The 26,862-nt window shown below is 35.6% G+C and overlaps 4 protein-coding genes and 1 long non-coding RNA gene across 8 annotated transcripts in view; 2 read left to right on the forward strand and 3 right to left on the reverse strand.

Moving 5' to 3' along the window:
* The window catches only part of LOC149682732 (centrosomal protein of 290 kDa-like), a 37,648-nt gene extending 19,384 nt beyond the window's left edge, over positions 1 to 18,264 (forward strand). Inside the window, exons 18-26 of the mRNA XM_089834336.1 lie at positions 3,485 to 3,616; positions 3,688 to 3,801; positions 3,891 to 3,974; positions 4,039 to 4,224; positions 5,757 to 5,930; positions 6,204 to 6,425; positions 6,908 to 7,000; positions 16,471 to 16,608; positions 17,659 to 18,264. Coding sequence (XP_089690462.1) covers positions 3,485 to 3,616; positions 3,688 to 3,801; positions 3,891 to 3,974; positions 4,039 to 4,224; positions 5,757 to 5,930; positions 6,204 to 6,425; positions 6,908 to 7,000; positions 16,471 to 16,608; positions 17,659 to 17,754 — 1,239 coding nt within the window. The 3' untranslated portion in view covers positions 17,755 to 18,264. The remainder of the gene's footprint in view (positions 1 to 3,484; positions 3,617 to 3,687; positions 3,802 to 3,890; positions 3,975 to 4,038; positions 4,225 to 5,756; positions 5,931 to 6,203; positions 6,426 to 6,907; positions 7,001 to 16,470; positions 16,609 to 17,658) is intronic.
* LOC149682733 (uncharacterized) lies at positions 13,287 to 15,530 on the reverse strand. 4 transcript variants are annotated; one of them, XR_016365478.1, is made up of 5 exons: positions 15,401 to 15,530; positions 14,802 to 14,879; positions 14,639 to 14,711; positions 14,459 to 14,548; positions 13,287 to 14,396 (listed from the first exon to the last, which is right to left on the reverse strand). It is a non-coding gene; the product is annotated as an uncharacterized LOC149682733 (long non-coding RNA). The 4 variants fall into 4 exon arrangements; XR_016365479.1 differs by having other exon boundaries at positions 14,459 to 14,520; positions 14,585 to 14,711; XR_016365476.1 differs by having other exon boundaries at positions 14,459 to 14,711.
* Positions 18,265 to 18,598: 334 nt separating the features above from the next.
* Positions 18,599 to 20,641, forward strand: LOC149682734 (uncharacterized). The gene is made up of 2 exons (XM_089834376.1): positions 18,599 to 18,842; positions 18,899 to 20,641. Exons 1-2 carry the CDS (start codon positions 18,771 to 18,773, stop codon positions 20,639 to 20,641), a joined length of 1,815 nt encoding a protein of 604 aa, XP_089690502.1. The 5' UTR covers positions 18,599 to 18,770.
* Positions 20,642 to 20,900: 259 nt separating this feature from the next.
* LOC149682735 (uncharacterized) lies at positions 20,901 to 21,329 on the reverse strand. Its single transcript, XM_089834377.1, has one exon. It carries the CDS (start codon positions 21,327 to 21,329, stop codon positions 20,901 to 20,903), a length of 429 nt encoding a protein of 142 aa, XP_089690503.1.
* Positions 21,330 to 21,359: 30 nt separating this feature from the next.
* On the reverse strand, positions 21,360 to 22,984 carry LOC149682736 (uncharacterized). Its single transcript, XM_089834378.1, has 3 exons — positions 22,443 to 22,984; positions 21,649 to 22,384; positions 21,360 to 21,587 (listed from the first exon to the last, which is right to left on the reverse strand). Exons 1-3 carry the CDS (start codon positions 22,457 to 22,459, stop codon positions 21,360 to 21,362), a joined length of 981 nt encoding a protein of 326 aa, XP_089690504.1. The 5' UTR covers positions 22,460 to 22,984.
* Between the last annotated feature and the right edge of the window lie 3,878 nt (positions 22,985 to 26,862).

Genomic DNA, 26,862 nt, shown 5'->3' on the forward strand with positions numbered 1-26,862 from the left:
AGATAGGGCCGAATAAATGACACAAATGATATCACCTGTTATTGATCTGAGATACACCCGACATAAATGAAAATTTGTCACTCGTTAGTGATCTGAGATACACCAGACATCAATAATAATTTGTCACTCGCTAGTGATCTGAGATACACCCGATATAAATGAAAATTTGTCACTCGTTAGTGATCTGAGATACACCCGACATAAATGAAAATTTGTCACTCGTTAGTGATCTAAGATACACCCGACATAAATGAAAATTTGTCACTCGTTAGTGATCTGAGATACACCCGACATAAATGAAAATTTGTCACTCGTTAGTGATCTGAGATACACCAGACATAAATGAAAATTTGTCACTCGTTAGTGATCTGAGATACACCCGACATAAATGATAATTTGTCACCCACTATTTATCTGAGATGCACTAGATATAAATGATAATTTATCACTCGTTAGTGATCCGAGATACACCAGACATAAATGACACTTTGTCACTCGTTAGTGATCTGAGATACACCCGACATAAATGAAAATTTGTCACTCGTTAGTGATCTGAGATACACTAGACATAAATGATAATTTGTCACCCATTATTTATCTGAGATGCACTAGATATAAATGATAATTTATCACTCGTTAGTGATCCGAGATACACCAGACATAAATGACACTTTGTCACTCGCTACTGATCTGTGATACACCTGTCAAAACTGATGTTTCACTCCTTATTGATCTGAGATACATCTGACATAATAGATAATTTATCACTCGCTATTCAACTGAGTAACACCAAACATAAATGTTAAAACATTAATTCGTTTAAGTGTGTGACATATATCAGTTACTGAATTTCGGGTGAATATCGAATCTCCAATATTCACTATGGTTTATATATGTTGGTGATTCTTGGATGAATCGCGGACCTCACATTAATTCTTGAATGTTTCTGACGAGCGCAGCTAGTATATCTCTGGTGAAAATTGAATGTGTAATATTCACCAACCTGGCAACCTCAGTACATAAATGGTAATTTATCAGTCGCTATTGATCTGAAATACACCTGGCATGAATGATAATTTGTCACCCATTATTGATCTGAGATACACCTGCATATATGGTAATTTTTCACCCATTATTTATCTGAGATGCACTTGACATAAATGATAATTTGTCACCCATTATTTATCTGAGATGCACTTGACATAAATGATAATTTGCCATCCATTATTTATCTGAGATGCACTTGACATAAATGAAAATGTATCACTTTCTATTAATATGAGATACAAGTGATAATTTATCACTCGCTGTTGATCTGAGATACACCAGACATAAATGATAAACCATTAATTCACGTATATGCAGTTGGTGAATTTCGGGTGAATATCGAATCTTCAATATTCGCTACGTTTCATATAAGTTACTGTTGGTGGTTCTTGGATTCACGAATGTTTGTGATCTGCGCGGCTGGTGTAATTCGGGTGAATATTAAATGTCCAATATTCAACAAGGTGTACATAAACCCAGTGAAGTGTTACTTGTTGTCAGATATTCATCCGACATGCGCTCACTGAGTTCTTAACAAACAGTATCGACAGAGCCCCGAAGTGATTTTTGGATGTTATTCACCTGATATTGCTATCAGGAACCCTCATTTCATAAAGGCTTTGCCTTGAACGTGACCGATATCCATGGGTATATATAAGTGATGCGAGTGTCACCCATGAATCACCTTGAATATGAAAAGTCATCTAACGTGACACAAGAGCTGGTATTCACTAATGAAATACTTCTCAAACACAAGTGATAATCATTGACACGTTGTGTCACGTAATATTCACTTGTACTTGGTAACAATCACGTGAAATTCATGTAATATCTACCTATTTATCATGCAATATTTTAGTAAGGGTAATTCGAAAACAAGCGGGAATGGGGTGTTTAAAGCTGTCCACGTGGAGCTCTGATCTTGGGCGTTCTTAAAACTGTCCACGTGGAGGCTCTGCGGTCTTGTTAAAGGGAGGGTGAAGTAGAAAATCAAGTGATTTTTTATCGATTCTTCTCTTAATTATAAGACCAGTCTGCATGGTCGAACATTCAGGAAATACTTCCGAATGATTTTAAAATTCAAATTTGGCTCAGATTTTAAGGATAACTTTAAAGAAGGTCCTCCGACCAATCGCGTAAAGCCCGGCCTTTTTGTTAACAAAATTCTCGTGGCACGCTCCATGTCTCGCGCCACGATTATCACGTCGCGCGCGAATTTTATCAAATCTCGTGATAAATTTACGAGAATTTTGTTAATAAAAAGGCAGGTCGTTACGCGATTGGTCGGAGGACCTTCTTTAAAATTATCCTTAAAATCTGAGCCAAATTTGAATTTTAAAATCATTCGGAAGTATTTCCTGAATGTTCGACCATGCAGACTGGTCTTATAATTAAGAGAAGAATCGATAAAAAATCACTTGATTTTCTACTTCACCCTCCCTTTAAAGCTACTTTTTCGTCCCTAAAATCCGACTAATCTTCTACACACCAAAATTTAACTTGCCAAAGGCAGGAACCAATTAAAATTGGTCCACGAGGGCGGAGCTAAAGCTAGCCTTAACTAAGGTTGGTGGGCCTGTCAACTCCACCCCTCGACTATGGGAGCATCTAGTGGTATTGATTTAAATTAATCCACAGCCGAGATCGACTTGCTTTAAATGGTTGAGTGAATACCATATCCCAAAAATCAATTTGGTTGCTATGGTAGCGGCTTTTGTTGTGTTAAAGTTTCACGTGTTATTGAAGAACAGTACCGTATTCTTCTGTATGGGTCTTATTTTTTTAGTCGAAAAATGTGCACTAGAGGGCGTATTAATCTGGATCCAAACTAAATGCACGGTATAGATACATATTCCTTCTCTAATGTGTAAAATAACTTGTGTTCAAACGTGTATATATTAAACTTATACTTTTTAAACGCCTCATTACCTCAGAATAATTTTCACCTCCTCGGTACCTAAAATATGCTACCACCCACACCAGGGTGGTGTGGCGGTCTAGTTTTCATTTGCGATAAGCTCTTACAAAGTTTTCATTCTTGTTATAGCAAAGCGCGGATCCACTGGATCCCCTACAAGGTGACTTTCCTCACTAACTCCAGTTTTGGCTTGACTAAGCCTAGTGGGCGGGATTTATTAGTTCACTTTCAAATCCCGCCCATAAATGCCTACTGCCGTCCCCAAACCAAAACTGGAGTTGGTAAGGAAAATCACCATGTAGGGGATTCATGCACGTACTGAACCCAAGCTTTCCTTTAAGCTAAGAATAGTCGTTTTGCCGGTCTTCAGTGTTACCAATCCATTTAGGTATCAATAGGTTAGCAGTTTAGTTTGAATAGGGACTGGACTAATTTGGTTGACAGTGCTCTAGCGTCATTAGTAAAAACTATCTATAATTGTGGCATGCCCATAAACGATTATATGTTTCTGTTTCATAGTTGATTAAATTGAACAAGGAGAAAACCCTTCTGGAGAACAGAGTAAAAGCATTGTTGGTTAAAGCACATCCCGCACCAGAATTGGCACAAGTTGAAGAACTAAAGAAAAAATTACAGCAACTTGAACAAGAGGTAAAATCCAAGTTATGAAGCTAAATTTAGAAATAAGCAAACTTCAAATATGAGTTAACTATTTTAATAAGACCACCGGAAGAAAACCGGATGAATTGGAAGAATTGAAAACAAAAAACCAAATTTTGGTGGATAAAATTTATCAACTAGAAAAGCAATTGGCGAAATATACTGTATCCAGAGAGGTATAAACGTTGAAATGAGTTAACTAAACCACAGACGATAAATGCTTTTAACTATTAAATTCATGTTAAAATATAACCATTTTTTGTAGACTATGGCTCGAGCCACTAGAGATATTTTCAACGATGACCCTTCAGTCAGCTCCTCTGTTAAAATTAATAATCTTCAAAAACATGTAAAGGTTTTGCATAGCTGTTAATTTCAGAAATGAAGCATATTTTTGATTTCGATTTTATCAGGTTTTGAAACTGTCCGAGGAAAATTTTGAGCTAAAGGTTGAATTGGAGCAAGTGAAAATTGATGTTCCTCGTTACAAGGTGCAGATGTCTACCTTGGAAGGCTTAATCAATGTATTGAAATCAGATTTGAAGAACAAAGAAGCCATAATTGAACAGTTCTCAAATGGAGAACAGCCAAATATCAAAGTAAAATAATTTCATTCGTGTGATTATTGCTAGTTCAGTCTTGATTGGACAGTATGTCCACGTCTTAAAAAATATGGCGTGTTAAAAAAGGGGGGTGATAAGATTAAGTACAGTGGGTTCTATGGGCTATTTTGGCTCCATAATCACCCCTAGCATCCTGGCTAATCTTCTGGACACGAATTTTAGGAACCGGAGCCTCCGAAATGAACTAGGCCCATGCGTGTAGCGAAGCGAGAATATTTAGTTCGCCGTGTTTTCCCGCTTGGGGGCGCTTTCAGTACCGTAAAATAAACATAAGTTCAGCCTCATGACCCCGTCGACTGCTACAATATTAGGGCAAGGTATAGACGTAGAGCGGTGAAGCCGAGGTCGCGGATAGTTAAAAAATGTAATGTTTTAGAAAATTTCCGAAGACCTTTATTAAACAATCATTTCAAAGAAGTAAAGGATAAAAAAGTTAAGGCTAAAAAAATGAAAGGTTATACAGGGGTTAAAAATTCCTTTAATGGTATATGAAAACTGTGAATTAGAAACTTCAAGAAGTTTTGTTTTACTGAAAAAACAACGATGTAAAAACTTTTTTTGTCCATACAATCTAACCAATAGATTCAATAAAAAGTGAATAGCCCCTAAAACATTACGTTAAATTAAGGGTGAAACCTTTCTCTTTCATAAAATGTTTATAATTGGCCCCTAAAATATCAACGACAATTTATGGAAGACCCCCTTCGCAACTGTAATAAAAGCGCCATCTAGTACACATATTGGGTGAAAATATTTCCTCTATGAAACTAGATATTTCCCCACGTAAAAATCGACACGTATGGGCCTAGTTCATTTCGGAGGCTCCACAGGAACCAATCAGACCTAATGCACTAGTTCCCATTGGTTCCTGCCTTTGGCTTAAGTAGCCTTTAGCAAGCTTAGCCCCTGTGTAGCAGAAAAGCCATCTATAAGGGGCATCAACGGAGCCGCGCTTTCCTTTAAAGGGTTATCCTTATTAAAACCATAAGTTCATAAGATATGTTCCATAAGTTTGTCACTGTTTACTGAGAGCTTGTCATGAAGTGACGTACATGAAACGTCATAAATTCTTGTTAAACGACGCTTGGTGAGGTGCTGTCAAAGGCTTAATCGGTGGAGACTAAATAGGAAGACGGACTGCAATATTAGAGAGTTTAAGCATCCCTTAAACGCGTACGTGTAGCTACCTTCCACAGTGCATTAGACCAATGCATTGTCAAAGGTGGCTACACGTACGCGTATAGGGGATGCTTAAACTCTCTATTAACCGAGTGTAGTCAATTCTCGCTTGTCGTTCTCGAACTAGCTCGAGCTGTAAGTCTCTAGCATTACAAGTATAGGGAGTGTCATGCTTATGGAACATATCTAATAAACTTAACCCTAAAAGGTGTGACTTTTTCTTTAACATTACGGAAGGGTGTCATGTCATATCTACAAGGGCCTACCGGCCCTGTAGAATTCATTTAGCATATCAGCCTGATAAAAATTTGAAACATTTGCTAATGCAGGAAGCAAAAATACTGGATCAATCGCAAAGTGGTATAAATGATAACAATGTTGATAAAAGCGACAATTCCGCAACCCCTAAATGTGCGAGTAGTGCCAGCATACATAGATTGCTTGATGTCAAAACTAATAAAATCGCCTCGGAAAATATGAAACTTCAACATGAAGTTAAAAAGGTATGTGTTTATTTGATAACAACATCATAGCAAAGCGCGGGTCACGTGTTTTCCCTACAAGTTGACTTTCCTAATGAACTCCGGGTTTAACTTGGCGAAGGCTAGTGGGCGGGATTTATAAGTGCACTTAAAAATCCCGCCCACAAATTCCTTCTGCCTTCCCCCACACCAAAACTGGAGTTCATAAAGATAGTCACCTTGTAGGGGACCCACGTGACCCGCTCTTTGCTTCAAGAGAAAATAGGTGAAGAAGTTGTCAATTAATTTATGTAGTGTCAACGTGAAATTGACCAATTATCCAAGAGGAATAGAACGTTAACGGAACAAAACCGTCGAGTTTTAGAGGCGCTTGAAGAAAAAGAGAAACTAATCAAAAGTTTAAAGCAACAAATTCCAACGCCACATTCCATGCCTCCACGACAATACAAAACTTACGTAGTTACCAAGATGTACGAGGAAAAAATCTCTGCTCTTGAAAAGGAGTTGGAAGAATTAGTAAGTGAATTAAGTTTGGGAGTCTTAAAGGCCTTTGCAGACGATACAACTTTTTGACTCATTTAGATGAGTCAATTTGAGTTGAGTAAACTATAGTTGGGAGCAGTGGGAAATGAGGATAGTTTTTGAACCAGTCCTTGGTCCAGTGACCCTCATACCGTCCAAAATAATAAAGTGGTCCCTTGGACTGGTCCCCCCGTTTAGTTTTCCTATAGATTTGAAATTGATAAACTTAAAAACTAGTTCAAGCAATTAATAAACTGGTCCCTTGGACAAGTTGAATCACCAAATTAAAAATTTATCACTGACCAGTTTTTGCTGACTCAACTTTTTGACCCATCTAGTTGAGTCAAAAGTCCTTTATTGAGAGAGGCCAGAGTGGTCCGATTTTCATCTCTTGGCCCACTCCCTATTTTCAAAACAAAATTCTTATGTAATATATCGCCATATAATGAAATGTGATTGAAAATATTTTAATATAGAAGAATAAATATCATCGGATATTCACAGTAACAAAAGAGCAGGCGGAGAAAGAAGAACGTTTAAGGATGGAGATAACTCAGTTAAAAATTAAGGTAACAAATTTTTAATCATTGTACACTTATCTGAAGGTGCCATACAAGCCTTTTTTTAAACTCCTTTCGCGGAAGGGAAAACACCCTTAGTCTCTGCTTTTTTCCCGGCAACATATCTTTTTTTTGTAAAGGTCTATTGGTAAACACATAGTGTACAAAAAATATAAAATGTTGGTGTGCCATTATTGTGTTAAAACAACCAATTTACTAGGTTTCGACAGGGGCACAAAACGACAAAACATAGCCGACTTGTATTAATAAAGGCCTATAGGTGATCCTCGGTTTTTTTTCTGATATTGGCAATGGAAGTCGTGATCTGCCGCCGCTAGATGTCGTATGTTAGGTACTAATCATAACACTTATTTTGAAAATATTACATTGTACTGTGATAGAAAAGTAGAAAACATAGTTTACTAAACGCACTTTAAATGAGATAAAGACAAATATATTGTTATCAAGTAAATGTATTACTTCTAAAAAAACTGCCTTACTTTATTCAAAAAAAAACCGCAACCTCAAGACATAAAGTAAGCTTTCTCCTATTGGCATTTTCATTCGTTTTGAACTTCCCGCCACAATATTTTCCCCCTAAGAACGACATCTAGCGGTCGCTAAAAAATCGGTATGCCGCCCCATGAGTAGCTTCCTACCTATAGGCCTTTATTAATACAAGTCGGCTATGGATAGGGCTTCAAAGTTACCAATCCACCATGTACCAGATGTTCCATCTTAAAGGGGCTAACCGGCGCTGTTGGGGTGAAGTCCGCCCTTAGTTCAGGGGAAAAAACACCCAGCTCTTTGGCCATAAGAAATGGCGCCACCGTCGCGGTGGGCGGGTAAGCAATATGCTAACCAAGAGTTTGACCCCCCCCCTTCACCCCAAGAAGACAAGGTGGTCTAACACCAGACTCCATTTAACAGTTTAGTGTTCAGAAAGGCTTAAATGACCAAGTACTAGCCCAAGGAAATAGGATTGAACTTTGAAAAAATTATGAAAAAGCTGAATCAATTTACATTGATAAAATATCATCAAAATCATTAATATAACGTACCAAAACATTTCCGTTATCTAGCTACAGATTCCACGTAATGTAATAAAATATAGCTCATCATAACATTTGATTGGAAGGCTTATTGACTCTATATCTCATCTCATTCCGGAATTACAGCATTAAGTCGATTTTCCCAACATTTGCGTTAAAGGGCAAGCGGCACTCGGAAAGATGGAGAGTTTGGGATTTGGTTTAACTAGTTCTACACTATCATCCTACAAAAATACACATTTTTTTTCCCTAATTTGTTCCAGGTTTCGTCTTTTTGATTTCATTTTCCATAAGCTAAGTGGGTTCTACATTTTATTTTAGCATATACACAAACATGTAGATAGTGGTTTGGTTTTATCACATGTTCAAATTATAAAAAACCGTCTTGGTTTGGACCAAGGCTGAAAAAACAAACGATATGTTTGAGGTTTATCAATTGACTGAAGTTTCAGATATTGAAATTTTTTTCTAGTTATTTTTATCCACTCAATCCTTAATCAATATTTAATTCAATCAACTGATTTTACTGTTAATCGATCTAGTCCCTCTAAATTAATTGAAAAAATTACATATCTACGCTTTTTCAAGAACAATTACATTTTCCGAAAACATTTTATCATGAAATTAATTATTTTGAAGGGAGTACGTGTTGAGGGATCAGTATTGAATATTTGAAATGTTCTACTGGATGTCTAAAAAGAGCAAGCGAACTTTGACATAACTCGAATGGAAAATGTAAATATTTAATTGATGCCAAACCAGGGTGTTGCGCGAATTTATACATTAAATTTCGTATATCGAAATGCTACATTTCTATTGTCGCCTCTATGAAGGTAAAGTTGCACTGGAACTTTATTTCCATACTTTAGAATTTCTTGGTCATAACTCAGTCTTCATTTGAAACGTCACCTCCCTACTTTACACCGGTTACGTATTACGCGTAATCATTTTAGCAAGCGTAAAGATCATTTCGGAAAACACAGGGGCGAGGCCACCATTGGGGTGTATTCTCCCTCGCACCAAGGGTCATCGCCAGACGGTGCCAAAGTTCACTACGGGCAGGAGGCTAGTCAACTAGCACTGCCTATAGCGGTGCTTCTAAGCGAGCGAGAAAATGAAAGAGAGAAAACACCCCAATGGTGGGATCACACCTGTGTTTTAGTTTCTCTGTATGTAATTTCCAAACTCACTTACAAATGTACTGTACACCGATTACACTGAGTGATCGGTCGTTCGGGCGCTAGCGAGTGTCAAGCCATAACCATAACCATTCATGTACACGAATGTTTTATAGTGTTAGGTTAATAAGGTTGGCGGGCAAGTCCGGAGTGTCATGTACCGTTTACTAATGTGAAAAGGTTTCGATCTATATGGTAATATAATATAGTGTGTTGCGACGGCCCCTTCAAAATAATTAATTTCATGATAAAATGTTTTCGGAAAATGTAATTGTTCTTGAAAAAGCGTAGATATGTAATTTTTTCAATTAATTTAGAGGGACTAGATCGATTAACAGTAAAATCAGTTGATTGAATTAAATATTGATTAAGGATTGAGTGGATAAAAATAACTAGAAAAAAATTTCAATATCTGAAACTTCAGTCAATTGATAAACCTCAAACATATCGTTTGTTTTTTCAGCCTTGGTCCAAACCAAGACGGTTTTTTATAATATCTGTCACTTCAGTCTTAATGTAATTAAATTTTGAATAATCATGTTTGCTTCACCATCATACATTTGTACTCTAAAATATAACGGTGCATTCAAACACCATATATGCTGTTTTTTCCGGTGCCAAGAAAGACATCATTTAGGGTGTACTTTAACCCCATTTTTATGATCAATTAACGCCATTTGCTAATATTATTTGCAAGTATTAAGGAAATATTAGGCATTTATGCACCACTTACAGTGGTTTTTAACACCTTTGTTAGGCAATCTGTTGAACTTCTAATATTACTTAGTTTAATGGTGTTAAAAGTATGGAAAAAGTACGCTACCTCTGTCACATTCGGTCACATTATTAAACCAAGTGAAGTGAAATAGTTGTTAAATATTTAATTTTTCCATATTTAGCATATGGTGTAAAACAAATCGGTCAATACACCATTTCAAGTCCCTGATTACCCATTTAAAGACCTGTTTACCCATTTAAAGACCCTATTTCCCCCGTTTTAAGGCCCTATTGACCCATTTCAAGTTAATTGTACTATGGTAATTAACTGCTTGCCTGCCTTACGACCGAATTCCAATTCGGCTGAAAACTACCGCAATTTGGCGGTTTTGGATTTGGTCTAATGGGACAAACATCTTGGCTTAAATTAAAATTCTATCTACGCCCGTTAACATCTGATTAACTTGAGTGGTTATGTAAAATGAGCAATAATCCCATCTATTTTGTAAAACATTAAGCAAAATTTATAGTTTAGAAGAATGAAATATTTTTAAATCGCAGAAATGCACCGTTATAAAGCGATTCGCTTATTTTAATTTTAAGTCAAATTACGTAACACTGTAACGAACTTAAACGAAGTTTGAACATAGAATGAGTTCCCAAAAATAATTTTCTAACGTAATATAGTGCCGATGAAAAACCACATATTATTAAAAGCAAATATTTTTATTTTTAAACGCTGTCAACGATAAAACGTTTGTTATTATTGAAACTTTTTTTTATTAAATTTATAACATTTATAGGACAAATACGTCTACTATTAAGAGGTACAATGCTTGAAATTTGTGTCTCAATGACACGTAACCTAACTAACATATGCCTTACCTAACCCGACCTATAAAACAAGCAATATTTTCAACGTTTTTTGTTGAGGGACCTTGATAAATAAACGATTTTTTGGAAAAGGCCCGAGTTCATTAGTAATGACCTAATATTAATCTCGGTTTGTAAAATAAAAATAAAATTCTTATTCCATGAAATATTTTCCAATAAGCATGTATTTTTAAAAAATTGTGCATACAGACCTCAGAAAGGTTTTTAAATGATGTTTTAAAAAGTAAAACATGCTCATTATTAAAACCAATCTGACTCCATTACATTAGTTGTTGCCCAAAAGAGTTCATTTGGATAATTTTAACGGCATTAATATTTTTACTTAAAATCGTGTTCAGTCAGGATTGATATAATAAGAGAGTCTTCAACGTGTACAAACACAATAGGAAAGGTAGTGAAGTCAAACTGAACAAGACTATAAATATTCCTGTAAATCAGGCGCATGGTCCTGAAATTTGGTGAACAGGGGTTTGATATGAGATTAATAGGGGTTTTAAATTGGGACATGAAATGGGGTGAACAGGGGTTTGATATGAGATTAATAGGGGTTTTAAATTGGGACATGAAATGGGGGTAAATTGGGACATGAAATGGGTGTAAATTGGGACATGAAATGGGTGTAAATTGGGACATGAAATGGGTGTAAATTGGGACATGAAATGGGGGTATATATGGACATGAAATGGGGGTAAATATGGACATGAAATGGGGGTAAATATGGACATGAAATGGGGGTAAATATGGACTTGAAATGGGGGTAAATATGGACTTGAAATGGGGGTAAATATGGACTTGAAATGGGGTAAATATGGACTTGAAATGGGGGAAATATGGACTTGGAATGGGGGTAAATATGGACTTGAAATGGGGTAAATATGGACTTGAAATGGGGGTAAATATGAACTTGAAATGGGTCTAAATATGGACTTGAAATGGGTCTAAATATGGACTTGAAATGGGTCTAAATATCGACTTGAAATGGGTCTAAATATCGACTTGAAATGGGGGTAAATATCGACTTGAAATGGGGGTAAATATCGACTTGAAATGGGGGTAAATATGGACATGAAATGGGGGTAAATATCGACTTGAAATGGGTCTAAATATCGACTTGAAATGGGTCTAAATATCGACTTGAAATGGGTCTAAATATCGACTTGAAATGGGTCTAAATATCGACTTGAAATGGATCTAAATATCGACTTGAAATGGATCTAAATATCGACTTGAAATGGGTCTAAATATGGACTTGAAATGGGTCTAAATATGGACTTGAAATGCGGTTAAATATGGACTTGAAATGCGGGTAAATATGGACTTGAAATGCGGGTAAATATGGACTTAAGTGCTCATTTAATTGTAAAGATTAAATAGGAAAATTGAGACTGGGTGAAAGATAAGTGTAGTGCTAATTTTAATTAAATAAGGTATCCATGAATTTAACCAAAAAAATCGTGTTTTGGGTTAATTTCACCTTAATTTTACTTACGTTTGAAGGCTTATCTCGATTAAGTTACGTTTAAAGGTTTATCTCCATAAAAATTTAGTTTAAAGGCTTATCTCGATTAAGTTTATTTTAAAGGCTTATCTCGATTAAGTCTAATTTAAAGGCTTATATCGATTAAGTCTAATTTAAAGGCTTATATCGATTAAGTCTAATTTAAAGGCTTATCTCGATTAAGTCTAATTTAAAGGCTTATCTCGATTAAGTCTAATTTAAAGGCTTATCTCGATTAAGTCTAATTTAAAGGCTTATCTCGATTAAGTCTAATTTAAAGGCTTATCTCGATTAAGTCTAATTTAAAGGCTTATCTCGATTAAGTTTAGTTTAAAGGCTTATCTCGATTAAGTTTAGTTTAAAGGCTTATCTCGATTAAGTTTAGTTTAAAGGCTTATCTCGATTAAGTTTGGTTTAAAGGTTTATCTCGATTAAGTTTAGTTTAAAGGTTTATCTCGATTAAGTTTAGTTTAATGGTTTATCTCGATTAAGTTTAGTTTAAAGGTTTATATCGATTAAGTTTAATTTAAAGGTTTATCTCGATTAAGTTTAATTTAAAGGTTTATCTCGATTAAGTTTAATTTAAAGGTTTATCTCGATTAAGTTTAATTTAAAGGTTTATCTCGATTAAGTTTAATTTAAAGGTTTATCTCAATTAAGTTTAATTAATGGTTTATCCGGATTAAGTTTAATTTAAAGGTTTATCCGGATTAAGTTTAATTTAAAGGTTTATCCGGATTAAGTTTAATTTAAAGGTTTATCCGGATTAAGTTTAATTAAAGGTTTATCCGGATTTAGTTTAATTAAAGGTTTTACGGATTAAGTTTAATTAAAGGTTTAACCGGATTAAGCTTAATTAAAGGTTTATCCGGATTAAGTTTAATTTAAAGGTTTATCCGGATTAAGTTTAATTAAAGGTTTATCCTAATTAAGTATAATTTAAAGGTTTATCCTAATTAAGTATAATTTAAAGGTTTATCCTGATTAAGTTTAATTTAAAGGTTTATCTTGATTAAGTGTGAAATAGAAATACGAGGCTTTATCAACAGCTATACAGTTTAAATATTAATCAAGTAGTCCATTTAAAATTTATTCGAGTTTTTATCCAAAATAGGTATATTTTGTAAGCCCTACAAAACTGGTAGGCTTACCCTAGAGTAATAGAAGTACTTTTCTAATCAAACTTTATTTTCGACTCACCCAGCCATCTCTCAAAAATATTACAATGTAAAAACTTTTAAAGTAAAATAAACAAAAAGGTGCTCGGGCCTTCCTCCTTCGTCGCTGGAGCCAAAAAGATATCTCTCGTCCCCTCGGTCTCTCCTTTTATAGACACAGGGTCTCGAGTCGGGTCTAAGGGTTCCTACCCCCTTTGATTTTTGGTCAAGGGGTTAAGTCTCTGTCGGGATTCCGACGAGGACAGTTGCGCGGTGCAATAGGACTTTCTTAGACCCCCCTGATAGTTTTACAAGCGTATGCTCGTTCCGCTGCTACCCAAGCTCGCTAATTTTAACGTTATGAGGAGCAACGGCCTACCAGGGGTAACGCCATTTCGCGTTTGCGATATGGCCGTTACAATTTTATGTTTAAATTCACCCTAATTATACTTAATTATGTTGAAATTAATGAAGGATTGTGGTTTGGCAGTATTGATTTAGCTTATAAATTGAGCTTCAAAAAATTATTAACCTTAATTTTAATGTTTAGATGAGTTTTTGATTAGTTCCAACACATTGCGTTCAATTTTTATCATGCCCCGTACTAAATTTGCGGTAACGTGAAGATTAACAATTAAATATGTTGTACCGGGGTACAAAGGTTACAATGTTAATGAATGATGTGATTCCATAGATTCGCTTAAATACCAGTAATTAAATCAAACACCTAAACAATTCATAGCAATTCTGACATATAAACAAACGGCAATAAGGACTGTGGAAATAGCGTACGTAAGACTCTGTTTCCCACGTGGTTACGTTGAAAAAATCTGCACATGGAATTTATTTGACTAATTACGTAAAGACAATGTTCTCCTGGATTAACCAGCACCACTGTTACTTATATTTCTAAATTAAACAATCAACTCTTGGTAACAAATAATTTATAAAACGTAATATCATATACGGACTGTTTCACCAGGAAAAAAATTGTTTTAACGAATCGTTTCCAACGTGGTTACGTTGAGAGAATCTGTGCTGGTGTAAACATGGAAATTCCTCTACATTGGTTCAGTTTAAGGAAATATATTACACACCTTCACAATTAGTACCATTTTAGTGAGATTAACAAATAATGAAACCCTGTATACCTCATACGTAACCCTCCGTTTCCAACGTGGTTACGTTGAGAGAATCTGTGCAGATGTAAACATGGAAATTCCTCTACATTGGTTTAGTTTAAGGAAATATATCACACATCTTCACAATTAGTAGCATTTTAGTGAGATTAACAAATAGTGAAACCCTGTATACCTCCTATATTTGTTGGTAGCAGAAAACGAAGCAGACTGCGTATTTTTGAAATACAGAGCTGGAAATTAGCTTTTTTATCTTTAAAGGGGAAACCAGGCTTGGAAATAAGGTTTATTTCTGAGCTAGTCCTCCGGACCAGTGACCCTGATGTCTTAAATATGAAACTGGTCCCGGGGCCAGTGACCCTTCCCCTAATTATTTTTCTACTGGTCCCAGGACTTGTGGTCGTTCTCTATTCTAAAAAAATCTCTCTCGGCTTAGGGTTGTATACACAACTGGACTCATGGAGTCGAAATTTATGTTAAAATGAAATTAATTTAAGAGGTCCCCATATCAATTTTTAATAAAAGTAGGAATTAATAAACTAGTCATTGGGACCAGTGACCCTCACGTTTTGAATAAAAAAAGTGGTCCAAGCTATTAATAAACTGGTTTTTGACCTGTAAACCTGTCTTATTTCCTAGCCTGGGAAAGACACTATAAGTATAAAGACTATATTACATAGACAAACTAAAATACAACTTAAGCCTTGGCCGTAAAGAACGTTCAAAAACTTACTTTAAATGATATAAAAACCTCTGTTAACTGTAATTATTTACCTGAATTACTTTTCTAGACGAAAATTCGACCTGATAACGACGTATTTCTTATTAAGGGTGCTACAGTTAATTAGAAAATACATATAAAGGTGCTCAAGCTCGGATGAAATACCAAAGTAATTTGTCAGCGTCTACTGCTAGATAGTCTGACCCAAAAGTAATTTTTGACGTACTTTCAGAATTAACTAAAATTAACATACTTAGAGTTAATTTATTTAAATTAAACTAGCCGATAGCACACCTTGAATACTTAATTGTTAATTCAAGAGTATTCCGAAAAGTAACTTCGCTGTAGTTTTTCTGTTCGCGGTGGGGGTAAATCACGAAAAACGCCATGTTAATCTCCATAGGAAATTTAGTAAAAGCATGTGAATTTTGCTTTAACGTTACAAAAGGGTGTCAAGTCATATCTACAAGGGCCTACCGGCCCTGTAGAATAGACAAACTAAAATACAACTTAAGCCTTGGCCGTAAAGAACGTTCAAAAACTTACTTTAAATGATATAAAAACCTCTGTTAACTGTAATTATTTACCTGAATTACTTTTCTAGACGAAAATTCGACCTGATAACGACGTATTTCTTATTAAGGGTGCTACAGTTAATTAGAAAATACATATAAAGGTGCTCAAGCTCGGATGAAATACCAAAGTAATTTGTCAGCGTCTACTGCTAGATAGTCTGACCCAAAAGTAATTTTTGACGTACTTTCAGAATTAACTAAAATTAACATACTTAGAGTTAATTTATTTAAATTAAACTAGCCGATAGCACACCTTGAATACTTAATTGTTAATTCAAGAGTATTCCGAAAAGTAACTTCGCTGTAGTTTTTCTGTTCGCGGTGGGGGTAAATCACGAAAAACGCCATGTTAATCTCCATAGGAAATTTAGTAAAAGCATGTGAATTTTGCTTTAACGTTACAAAAGGGTGTCAAGTCATATCTACAAGGGCCTACCGGCCCTGTAGAATTACAAACTCTTTAGCGCCACGCTTGTGCCTTGTGTGAAATTTAGCATCCCCCTGGAATTCATAGTCTTTAACTGCAATGTGCAATATTTTTCGTTAAGATTGAATCTCTTGAAAAATTTTCAATGGTGGATCCTGAAGACGCCATTAAAACCCTGAAAGAAAAAAATGTGGAATTGGAAAATGAAAATCAAGAACTTCTTGGAAGGCTTTTACATCATGAACCGGAATTGATAAAGGTATTCATTAAATCATTTGACCAATAGGGTTCTAGGATTTTCGTCGAGTTTTGTTAAAACATCCAATGGCCCGGCCAACATTGGAAATGCAAGCATAACTTTATGGTGTGGTTAATTTGCCACTAGATGCTCCCATAGTCTAGGGGAAGTTGACTAGTCCGCTGAGCTTAGCAAATAAGGCTAGTGTTAGTTTCGCCCTTGTAGATGAATTCTGATTGGTTTCCTGCTTTGGTCGACTTTTGTAAACATATCCTATCGCCCAATGCGGTAAATGCAACCATAACTTTAAGGTTGTGATTTAGTTTGCCACTAGATGCTCTCTTAGTCCGGTGGCGCCGTTTAAAGGAAGTGCCGTGCTCTATACACCAATTTTACCTTTCCAAAGTCTGGAACCAATCAGAACTCGTCTGGGAGGGCGGAGTTATAACTAGCCTTTGCTAAGCTTAGTGGGCGTCAACTCTACCACTTGATTATAGGAGCATATAGTGCCATTTGTTTAAATTAGAGATGCCCGATACCAGGCTTAACCCGATATCGATCGATACCGGTGCTGACATGAACCGATACCGATATTTACTCACTATGATCCAAAACCCGATACTTCAACCGATACCGATATTTTTATATTTACATATGCAATAAAAATACTAGAAAATAATTATATAGTAGTTTCATGAATTATACTACCAAGTACAATGTTTAGAGGTACTTTCAAAATAATATCACGGCTTTTTGACATTCATAAAAATGTATGACCCCGTCAATACATTACTGAAAGACCTAAAAATGTCATGTAGCGCCATCTAACGCGCATTTTAAACGAATATCGGTTTAATATCATATTAAACCAACCGATCCGATACTATCGGGAAACCCCAGTATCTGTGCTGGTTCATCCCTAGTTTAAATTAAACCACAGCCCAGACTTTAAGCTGCTCTTAAATGAAAGTAATTTGATACTTCGCCCCACTAGGCCATGGGCATCTGTGCAAACTTTCTAATTTACGTCATAGTTAATATTATTGTAACTTAAATATTTATCTTTTTTAGACTAAAGAAAGAGACACAATATACGAGACACTATTAAGAGAAAATGCTGAAATGAGAGTGCAAATAAGAATAAACGAATTAAAAGAAGATTCCTGATCTCCTACTTGACTAGTCAGTCAGATAATTCTCTCGAAACACTATTTTCATTTTCATATTGCCAAAATATCAACTGTATCTTAAGTTATTAAAATATTTTCCATAAGTTTGTCACTGTTTACTGAGAGCTTGTCATGAAGTGACGTAGATGAAACGTCATAGATTCTCGTAAAGCGACGCCTGGTGAGGCGCTGTCAAAGGCTTAGTAATGCAGACTCTAACTAGCTCCTAGTAAGTCTCTAATACTACGAAGTATAGGTAGTGTCATGCTTATGGAACATATCTTATAAACTTATGATGGCATCTATAGTCTAGTCATCTGACTTGGTGTGTCAAGACACCTGCACGTGTGTCAACTCCGTCCGTTACTAAACTAGTAGCCTAGTCTCAAATATCATAATTTATTTGTAATACAAATTTAGCAGCAGTTTCAAATTCCTACAAACAAAATTTGTACGGGATTCCAAACTAAATGTCAAATAAAAACTTGAAAATCTTGTGTACTCTTCATTTTAGCTTGTAATTTCTGATAAGTAAGTGTTTATCTGCTCACTAAATTTTTCTAGATAATTACTTTTTTCTTTAAATGAAGTTTGATATTTAATGGTCTATAGACAGTTTATAGCTCAAATCTTTAAAACATTCTAAATAAAGTTTGGGTTTTTTGGTTAATTAATTCCTCAAAGTCAGCTAGAACCACTTGACCAGTTTCCACCATAGACAAATTCGGAAATGAAGACGAACTTCCAGGGGCGGGGATAAGATCGTTATGCGCGGATCTCTTAAAAGGCGGCGCTACCGTAGTTTAAAAAAAAGTTAAAAAATGAAATATGGCTCCAAAATTTTGATGGTTGAGGTATTTTTAGTCATTTAGTTAAAAGATCTGTTATTTTAATGAAATAATTATCATTAATTTTAAATATTAGTAACGTATGCTACTTGATAATCATAAAAATATAGTTTAAATCATTGTAAATAAAGCATTTTCATTGCTGGAGTGCTAAGCCTTAGCCAAAATGAGTCCCAGCTGCCCCCCAGGCAAGATTTGTTCTGTTTTGAACTGTACCCAAAAAGGAAATTCTAAATCTGTAAGTATAGTTAAGTGAGTTTAAATTACTCCCAATAATTGTCAATTTTATTTCAGATTTCCTACCATAGTTTACCTTCGTTAGAAAACAAATCCTTGAGATTGCTTTGGCTTAAGAAAATCCGCCGCCGAGACTTCATTTATAAACCAATAAAGTACATTTATGTGTGTTCAAAACATTTTAAAAGGTCTGATTATGACCCTGGACGTGGAAATGGCAAGAATATACTGAAGAAAGGGACGGTTCCTTCGGTATTTACGTGGGATTTTACCACTGGTACCAAAATAGTTGACTCTACAGACACGGTGGCTGAAAGTTTAAATAATACTGAAGATCATGAATCTGTTGTTAAAGATATGGTATCAGATATGATCACGGTTGTCACTTCAACAGAGGAGTACATGTCATCCGTAGCCATTTATTGTAATTGTGAATGTTCGAAGAAAGTGAAAGAGTTGGAAGCGCAAGTGATAGAGATGGAAGCGAGAGCGAAAGAGTTGGAAGCAAAAGAGAAAGAATTAGAAGCGTGCATCGCTGAACTGAACTTGAAAGTATCTATCAAAAATTATCAACTCAAAAAAGTAGAAAAGGATTCACTTGATGCAAAGCATAGGGCCAAAATTGCTGAGCAGAGCTATAATGAGCTTAAACCTAGTATAGACAGAATAAAGGATAACAACAAGGATATATTATTTTACACTGGCCTGCCTTGTTATGATAAACTTATGGCCTTATATAATCGGCTTAATCCAGGCCCCAATGCAGAAAACATCAACTTTTGGAATGGTGGGAGGGTTAAACCAAAAATGTCACCTGTAGGTCGAAACAAGAAATTGAATGTGAAAGATCAGTTTCTTCTAGTTTTGATGCGTCTGCGACTCGGCCTTTTTTTAAAAGATTTAGCAGACCGCTTCGGTATTTCACCAAGCACAGCGTCCAATTATTGCGTTACTTGGATAAATTTCATGTACTTTCGCTTAGGACAAATAAATCTATGGCCTACAAGAGAACAAGTTGACGCAACTATGCCAGAAAGTTTCAAAAGAGATTATCCTAGCACTCGCGTCATAATTGATGCTACAGAACTTAAATGCCAAGCCTCAAAGTCTTTGGTATTGCAGTCTGCTTCGTATTCAAACTACAAATCCACCACAACTTACAAAGGACTTCTTGGAATAAGCCCTAATGGCTACGTCACCTTCGTCTCTCATTTGTTCACAGGCAGCATCTCCGACCAAGAAATAACCCGGCGAAGTGGTTTTTTAAAACTGAACTTCAACCAAAATGATAGTGTGATGGCGGATAAAGGTTTTTTGATTCAAAAGTTGCTAGACCCAAAAGGCATTAAATTAAATATACCACCATTCCTTGGTGAAAAAGGCCAGTTTTCGAAGGAGGAACTCGAAAAGTCCCAAAAGATTGCAGCCCTTCGCATCCATGTTGAGCGGCGAATTGCTAGGATTAGAGGGTTCCATATCTTTGATCGTCCAATTCCATTAACTCTTGCGCCTGTCATTAATCAGCTGTGGACTATTATAGCGATTATATCTAACTTCCAAAGCCCTCTCATTGTCAATATAGAAAATGAACAAAATTTAAACAACAGCTCCTTGGAAAATGATGAATTTTATGAAGAAATTTTGGAGCCGGGTAATTCAAGCGCTACTATTGATGATGAGCTGGAGGAATTTGACGAAGAAATTTTGGAGCCGGGTAATGCAAGCCATACTACTGACGATGAGCCGGATGATTGTGAAGAATTTTTCGAACCAGAAAATATGTCCGTTGTAAATGACTAACCATACGGGACCGATTTTAATTCAGATGATAATGATCTTGAAAATATGGATTTATATAATTAAGAGAATACTAGCTGTAAAAATTTTAAAAATGTATGTATAAGTATCGAAATTTAATGGTGTATGTTTCAACAATCAATTTTATTTTGAATAGTTTTCCTATTTTTTTTTTGTTTTTGTTTTTTTCTAGGGAACTAAAATATCACAGATATTTAGGAACTTTAGCTAGGCATTTAACCCATTTTTATCACTTAAATACTTATTCCTTTGATAAGGTTGGCAGCGCGTGAGCAAAATAAAAATTCTTCAAGATCGATTCCATCTTTTTCCATTTTTCTTGGTCGAAACGTACTCTTACAATTATCAATCCTGTAGGAAAATATGTTACGTAGTCGCACCATGGTAATCCCGATAACGTCATCTGCCCCATAATCTGATGAAAATGATCGTCATTTTCTTTCAACACAAGTTTTCCATTAATCGTTTTAATCCTAAAATCGCCACTTAAAACTTCAGTGGGGTTTTTATCCCTAATTGACCAGGGGCATTTAATTTCAATGAGCCCGTAAGGCTCCACTTCTGCAGGGTCTTCAACAAGACCATCGGGAGACGTTCCCAGCCATGGTTTACCAGGGTTTACAATATACCCCGAAGAGTGGACCGTGACATCGTGTCCCAATCTATGCATTGTTTCTTGATACTTTTTTTTGGCCACAATTTAGCATCGTTTTCCATATTTTATTGCGTTGAGATGCCCAATATCTTTTGGGTTTATAATATTTTTGACGCCAACTTTGGTCCAAACTTGGTTTTTCCTTTTGCAAATAGATCCAAAATTTGAAGAATTCAATCTGCTAGATCGTGCCTCCTTCCATTCTTGGGAATCAGATTGATCTCTTGTTTTTATTTCAAGCTCCTTAGCTCCCTGAATAGTAACTTGGTTACGCTAAAAAATGAAATGGAAAAATTTAACTATAAAGAAAAGAAAAATTAAAAAAGTTCTATACCTTCAATAAAACTGACTCTGTAGAAGTAAACTTTTTGGACGAATTCTTGAAATTCCAAGGAGTACAACCAATAGAATTTGAATGCGTGGGGATTTCAAATCTATCCCTTGGAACATGTTCAAAAGCAACTAACATCGGGCTTTGAAAGCTGTTGAGATTGTGAATTACTTCGAATCCATCTTCAATAAGCGATAGCTGTAAGCTTAAAGGAGAACCTTCCGGAGCATATCCCATCCTGGTTTTTACCCAAACAAATTCTTCTGGTTGAGGTAAAATTCTCGCCCAGCCATCATCAACCCCACCAGCATTAAGATTACTAATCAACTCTCTAGAAGCCGATGACACTTCATTTTGATCAAGACTAGTTGATGTAGCATTGTACATTTTTGAAAGAAGTGGTTTATTGTGTCCATCTTCTCTGGGAGCTTGAAAATTTATGTCTATCACAGACAACGGTGATATTTTTTTACCCCTAGGGCGATTCCACTGTTGGGGCTTGTCAGTGCATGACAATTCTTTGGGCGGATTATCTATATTTTTACTACGCAACTGTGCAAGTAGTCTCAATAGCGCTATACCATGATTGCAAGTTCCCAAAACTCCAGCTGGGCATCCACAATAAACATCTAAAATTACAGGGCTAGATATTTTAAGCGCAGCACAAATTGTGTAAGGATTTTCATTCTTTTTTTGACTTTTGAAACAAGAGGCCTTTACAAATACTCTGTCGTGGTCCCTAAAAAGTTTTTTTAATTATTACGATGAACAAAAGTTCAAACAAGTATTTTACTTACTTTTCTGATTTGCTCATTAGCGTATCTGACAATACATACTCTTCTATTAGAAATTTGTAACTTCTATTGTAGTGTTGATACGTTTTTGACTTAGATTTCTAAAAGTTTTTAATTTCGTGTTTCGTAATTAGGGGGACATCCGCAATATTTTTTTGATATCCCGAGATTGGAAATATCAGACCGCCATTAACAGCCGCGTTTAAATTCATAACTGAGGAGAGTGAGGACCGTAAAAGTTGACTTAAATAATTGATTTAAATAACAAGCACAAGGCTCCAGCCATAAACCAGGTGTAGCAGACGACAAAATGGATGGAAACAACTTTTGATAACAGGCAGCGCCATCTATTCATAGCCATATATCATATTTTAATTAAGTTTTTGATTATTTTTTTATATATTTGATATTTGACCGTTTCGGGGCTCAATATTTGTTTTTGTACTTTAATTACTTATTAGATTATTTTTATTATTAGTTGGTAGCGTCATCTGCTGTGATAATTTATCATTAAATTTTTATCCCGCTGGCGCTTGCCCCTAGTAGTTGGTTTATGAGTATGGAATTTCCGAATTTGTCTATTAAACTTGTAGAATTTGGTTTTTTGTATCTTAGGCTAATTGTACAATTGTAAATATTGATGTATACTTAGGGAAAGGATGTAGAATAATGAACTGAATTGAACTGACCTAACCTAGATATTGTATATAAGCAGAAGTAAATAGCAGAAGTGGCCCAATAGACTAATTTAGCGAGGCGTCACTTTCTGGAAAATTTCGCGCCGTCCTAACTAGGTGATTTTGGCGGGAAAACGCGGATGAATACATGGATTTCCAGGATTGGTAGTAGTCGTCTGCTTCGTACTATATATGTACGCATATATTTCAGAGGAGGTGCACATTCATCAGACAAATCAGTACCTTGTAGTTTTCTTTTAACAATCTGTGCCGCTGAATGTTGTTTAGCGCCAAGAACACCAATTTCCAAATTAGTTCCAGGAATTTTCAAATTATTGTCCTTAATTTCAAACCCTTCTCTATCTGCAAGCTCGCCAAGGCTTAAGTCTTTTGTAGAGATATTATTAGTTTTCACATCCGGTTTGGTTTGACTTGCTTTAGTTTTTCCTTTAAATACAGTTTGTGTCTTCTTCTCACTTTGATCTTTGTATGTAAGATCACATTCACATTGCGTTGAAACATTCATATTTAGATTTGACGAACGGCACGCGAGTTCTAAGTGTAGAATTTCACGACAGAGACAGCTAGACGACTGAAATAGTTGAGAAGCTTATCACCAGGTAGCGATAAAATGAAAATGAGAACTACTTTCTGGGCTCTTCCTGATTGGCTTATTTAAAATATTTAGCGCGGGAAACGTTTTTGAGGGTTTCGCGACGCCTTGCTCTAGCCAAAGGTAGAAAGGGCCACTTCTGCTATTTACTTCTGATATAAGGAAATCCTCTCCCCTTAATCAGTTAGTGATTACCTGGACGCGTACTGTGCTAGTACATGTATGTTTTATACGGACTAAATAAAACGAACTTAATTAAGTGAACTTAACTCGTGATTATTAATACAGTAATAACACAACATCTTTTACTGTTTCATTCTTCACACTGTCATTACAAGGCCTTTCGGCGATTTGGCGTGGCATTATAAACCAAAACGAAGCAGCAAAATATCCCCAGATTGTTTTCGTTAAGGTCTTAATTACACGTTTCCTATCTCGAGGTTTAGCTTCTTCAATATCATTCTTTTCCAAGTCTTTGTAGGCCTTTGCAGCGAATAGCGCGAGCGTTTTACGATCCAAGAAAGCGGTGACGTTGTCCAACTGTTCTTCATTAGAGCTACGCTCTTTTGTCGTTCCAGCTTTGAGGTCGTTAAGAAAATTGTCGTTGCTTAATTTTAAGCTTTCGTCAAAACTTATTCTGTCGCAGTAGATTGGTAAGGGATTTCCCGCTTTTGAATCTGACGCTGTTAAAGAATCACGATTCAATATATTTAGACATTTAAAATAATACCATGGTCATCTAATTTCGATGGTCATAGCAAGGAGTGTAAAAAGAAATTGGGGAGGGCATAATTTTTTCCTCACTCTATTAAAAATAAATTGTCCTTGAAAGTTCAACAGAACAGGCTTTTAAAGGGATAGAACCAACATTTTCGGTTTAGTATAATCTATCTTTGCTTTTATGTTGAAAATTATTCGTAAAATTATGGGGGAAACTTAAAATGTTAAAAAAAAAAAAATTTTAATAGAGATAAACGTGTTTAAAATTTTGAATTTCTAACGGCTCAATTTGAAGCATCCGCCATTATCTAACCCGTATCTACGTATGTACGGGAAATTCATGTGATTGGTTTGCCAGTGGAACAGGAGGTTTCTGGTAGTAGTAGGCTGTATAGTAGGAAAAACCGAAAACGTCGTCTGCTACAATAAATTCGGCGAATTTCGCGAAATCAAATTAGAGTCTCAGACTAGCTATGTCAGATTTAGAAGCAAGTGATGTTGAGTCAGAAAATAAAAGTAGCACTGACTCGGACAGTGAATACGAGTCAATTAGCTTAGATTCAGAAGAATCCTTTGTGATAAATGAATCTAATGAAGATGAAGATTCAAACTCGGAAGAAGGGGAAGAATTCGGCCTTCAGCCTTATCAGTTTGAACCTCTACTACCAGTGGCAGAAAATGTTGCTAATGTCCCATTGGGAGATATTCCAATGGAACAAGATCACCCTCGGTTGCACAACACTAATTGGTACGTCTCAAGATTGTGAAAATCTGTTTTAAGCCAGAAATAACTGTTTATGGTGTCATTTTGCAGGTGTAATTGCGGTTATTGTTTTGTGATGCCTTAAGTTTCTGTTGTAGAGACGAAGAGCATCCGAATCAAAGATTAATTGCTGAAATTGGCCCTTTAAATTGTGTAATAGAGACAGATACTTTCCATGACATTATGCGACGAAATATTATATTTTAGATATTTTGTTTCATGAATTTTGGGAAAATAATTTTGTTCCAGCTGAGGATGAAATTAATCAGTAAGCATAAAACTTTCAATAATTTAGTTGAAGTAATTAAATGGATGACTCCCAAAACAAACCGCTAGATGACAAAATATGCCTACTAAATAAAGGGGTTTTGTTTTCTTTAAACAAGAAATATAATTATTTCTTATGATAATTTTCATTTCTAGAGTGTATAGATATTTAATTTATCGACTCTATACTCGTTGGATGCACCGAGTTTTGGGAAGACGAGTAAGAAGACCAATTCCGAGTTGTGCTGTTTCGCGTATAAGAAGGGAATATCCCTTGGATGATTATAGAGGGTTCTCGGAACCAGGCCCAAGATAAAATAAATAATGTACTTTCATTCGTATGCATTTTGCTATAATATATATTTTTTATTTAATCATATTTTAAAAAAAACGTTTCAATGCGAAAATCTCCTCTTGGTTTTATATTTTTCTACCGCTTCTTGCTTATCAGGATGTTCATACTGAGCGGATAACAGCATGGGTGTCGTAGACCTACTACTATTACTGTCAGCAAGAGCTTTATCGTACGATTTTTTGCATTTTTCCACCAGGTTTTGCATTAATGTTCCCACATATTCTATAACAATTGGTTCAATTAAAAAATGTTTTTAATTTTTCTTCATGCAAGATGTATACCATATGTCGATGCTTGCATTATGGGTTTAACCGAGTACTCTCCTTTTTTAGCTTTTGGGAAATAAACATTCCATCTTAATTTCCCATCTTTGGTCTTAGCTTGAATCTTCTTCGAATTTTCATTGAAGTGAAGCGCTGCCAAAAACATCCTACAGATAATATAATTTTTATTTGTTTATTCGTTATTATAGCATTTCTTTATTAGTAATAAACCTCGCTTCCATGCCATTGTATGAGTAGTGAGTATTTTTCGGAGCAAAATGGATAAGTACTGAATTATATGCTTCAACGCTGGACGTTTGAGTTTCAGGAGAGATTTGTAGAATATCCTTTTCATACCCACTAATAATTTTTTTTAATTTCTCGAAGACTGGAGTTCCTATACAAAGAAAATTTATTGATTTGCTTCCATTACTGATAGTATAATGCGAAAACCGAAAATCTTTACTTACCAGGCGTCAGCCATTCTCTTTCTTTCCCGTCCAAGGCGAGGTCGCCATGTTTACATTTGGGAAACGGTTTTCCGTGACCTTGATGAATGTTGGCAATGTGACGAAGCACTGACATGAATTTTGCTTTAATTATTTTGGGTTTCCCGCTACTAGAGGTCGCGCTCCAATACATATGATTCTGGATGATTTTGTTCCAGTCATTTAGAACTGAACATTCCTTAATTTTGGCGGCGGCATTAATCTTCTTCTTCAAAGCTACTCAAGTTGGAATAATACACTTTAGACAAGCCTTCGT

This window comes from Phalangium opilio, unplaced genomic scaffold, assembly GCF_054372755.1.
Source record: "Phalangium opilio isolate 3A_F unplaced genomic scaffold, DU_Popi_V2 ptg000038l_1, whole genome shotgun sequence".
NCBI classification, from domain to species: Eukaryota; Metazoa; Arthropoda; class Arachnida; order Opiliones; family Phalangiidae; genus Phalangium; species Phalangium opilio.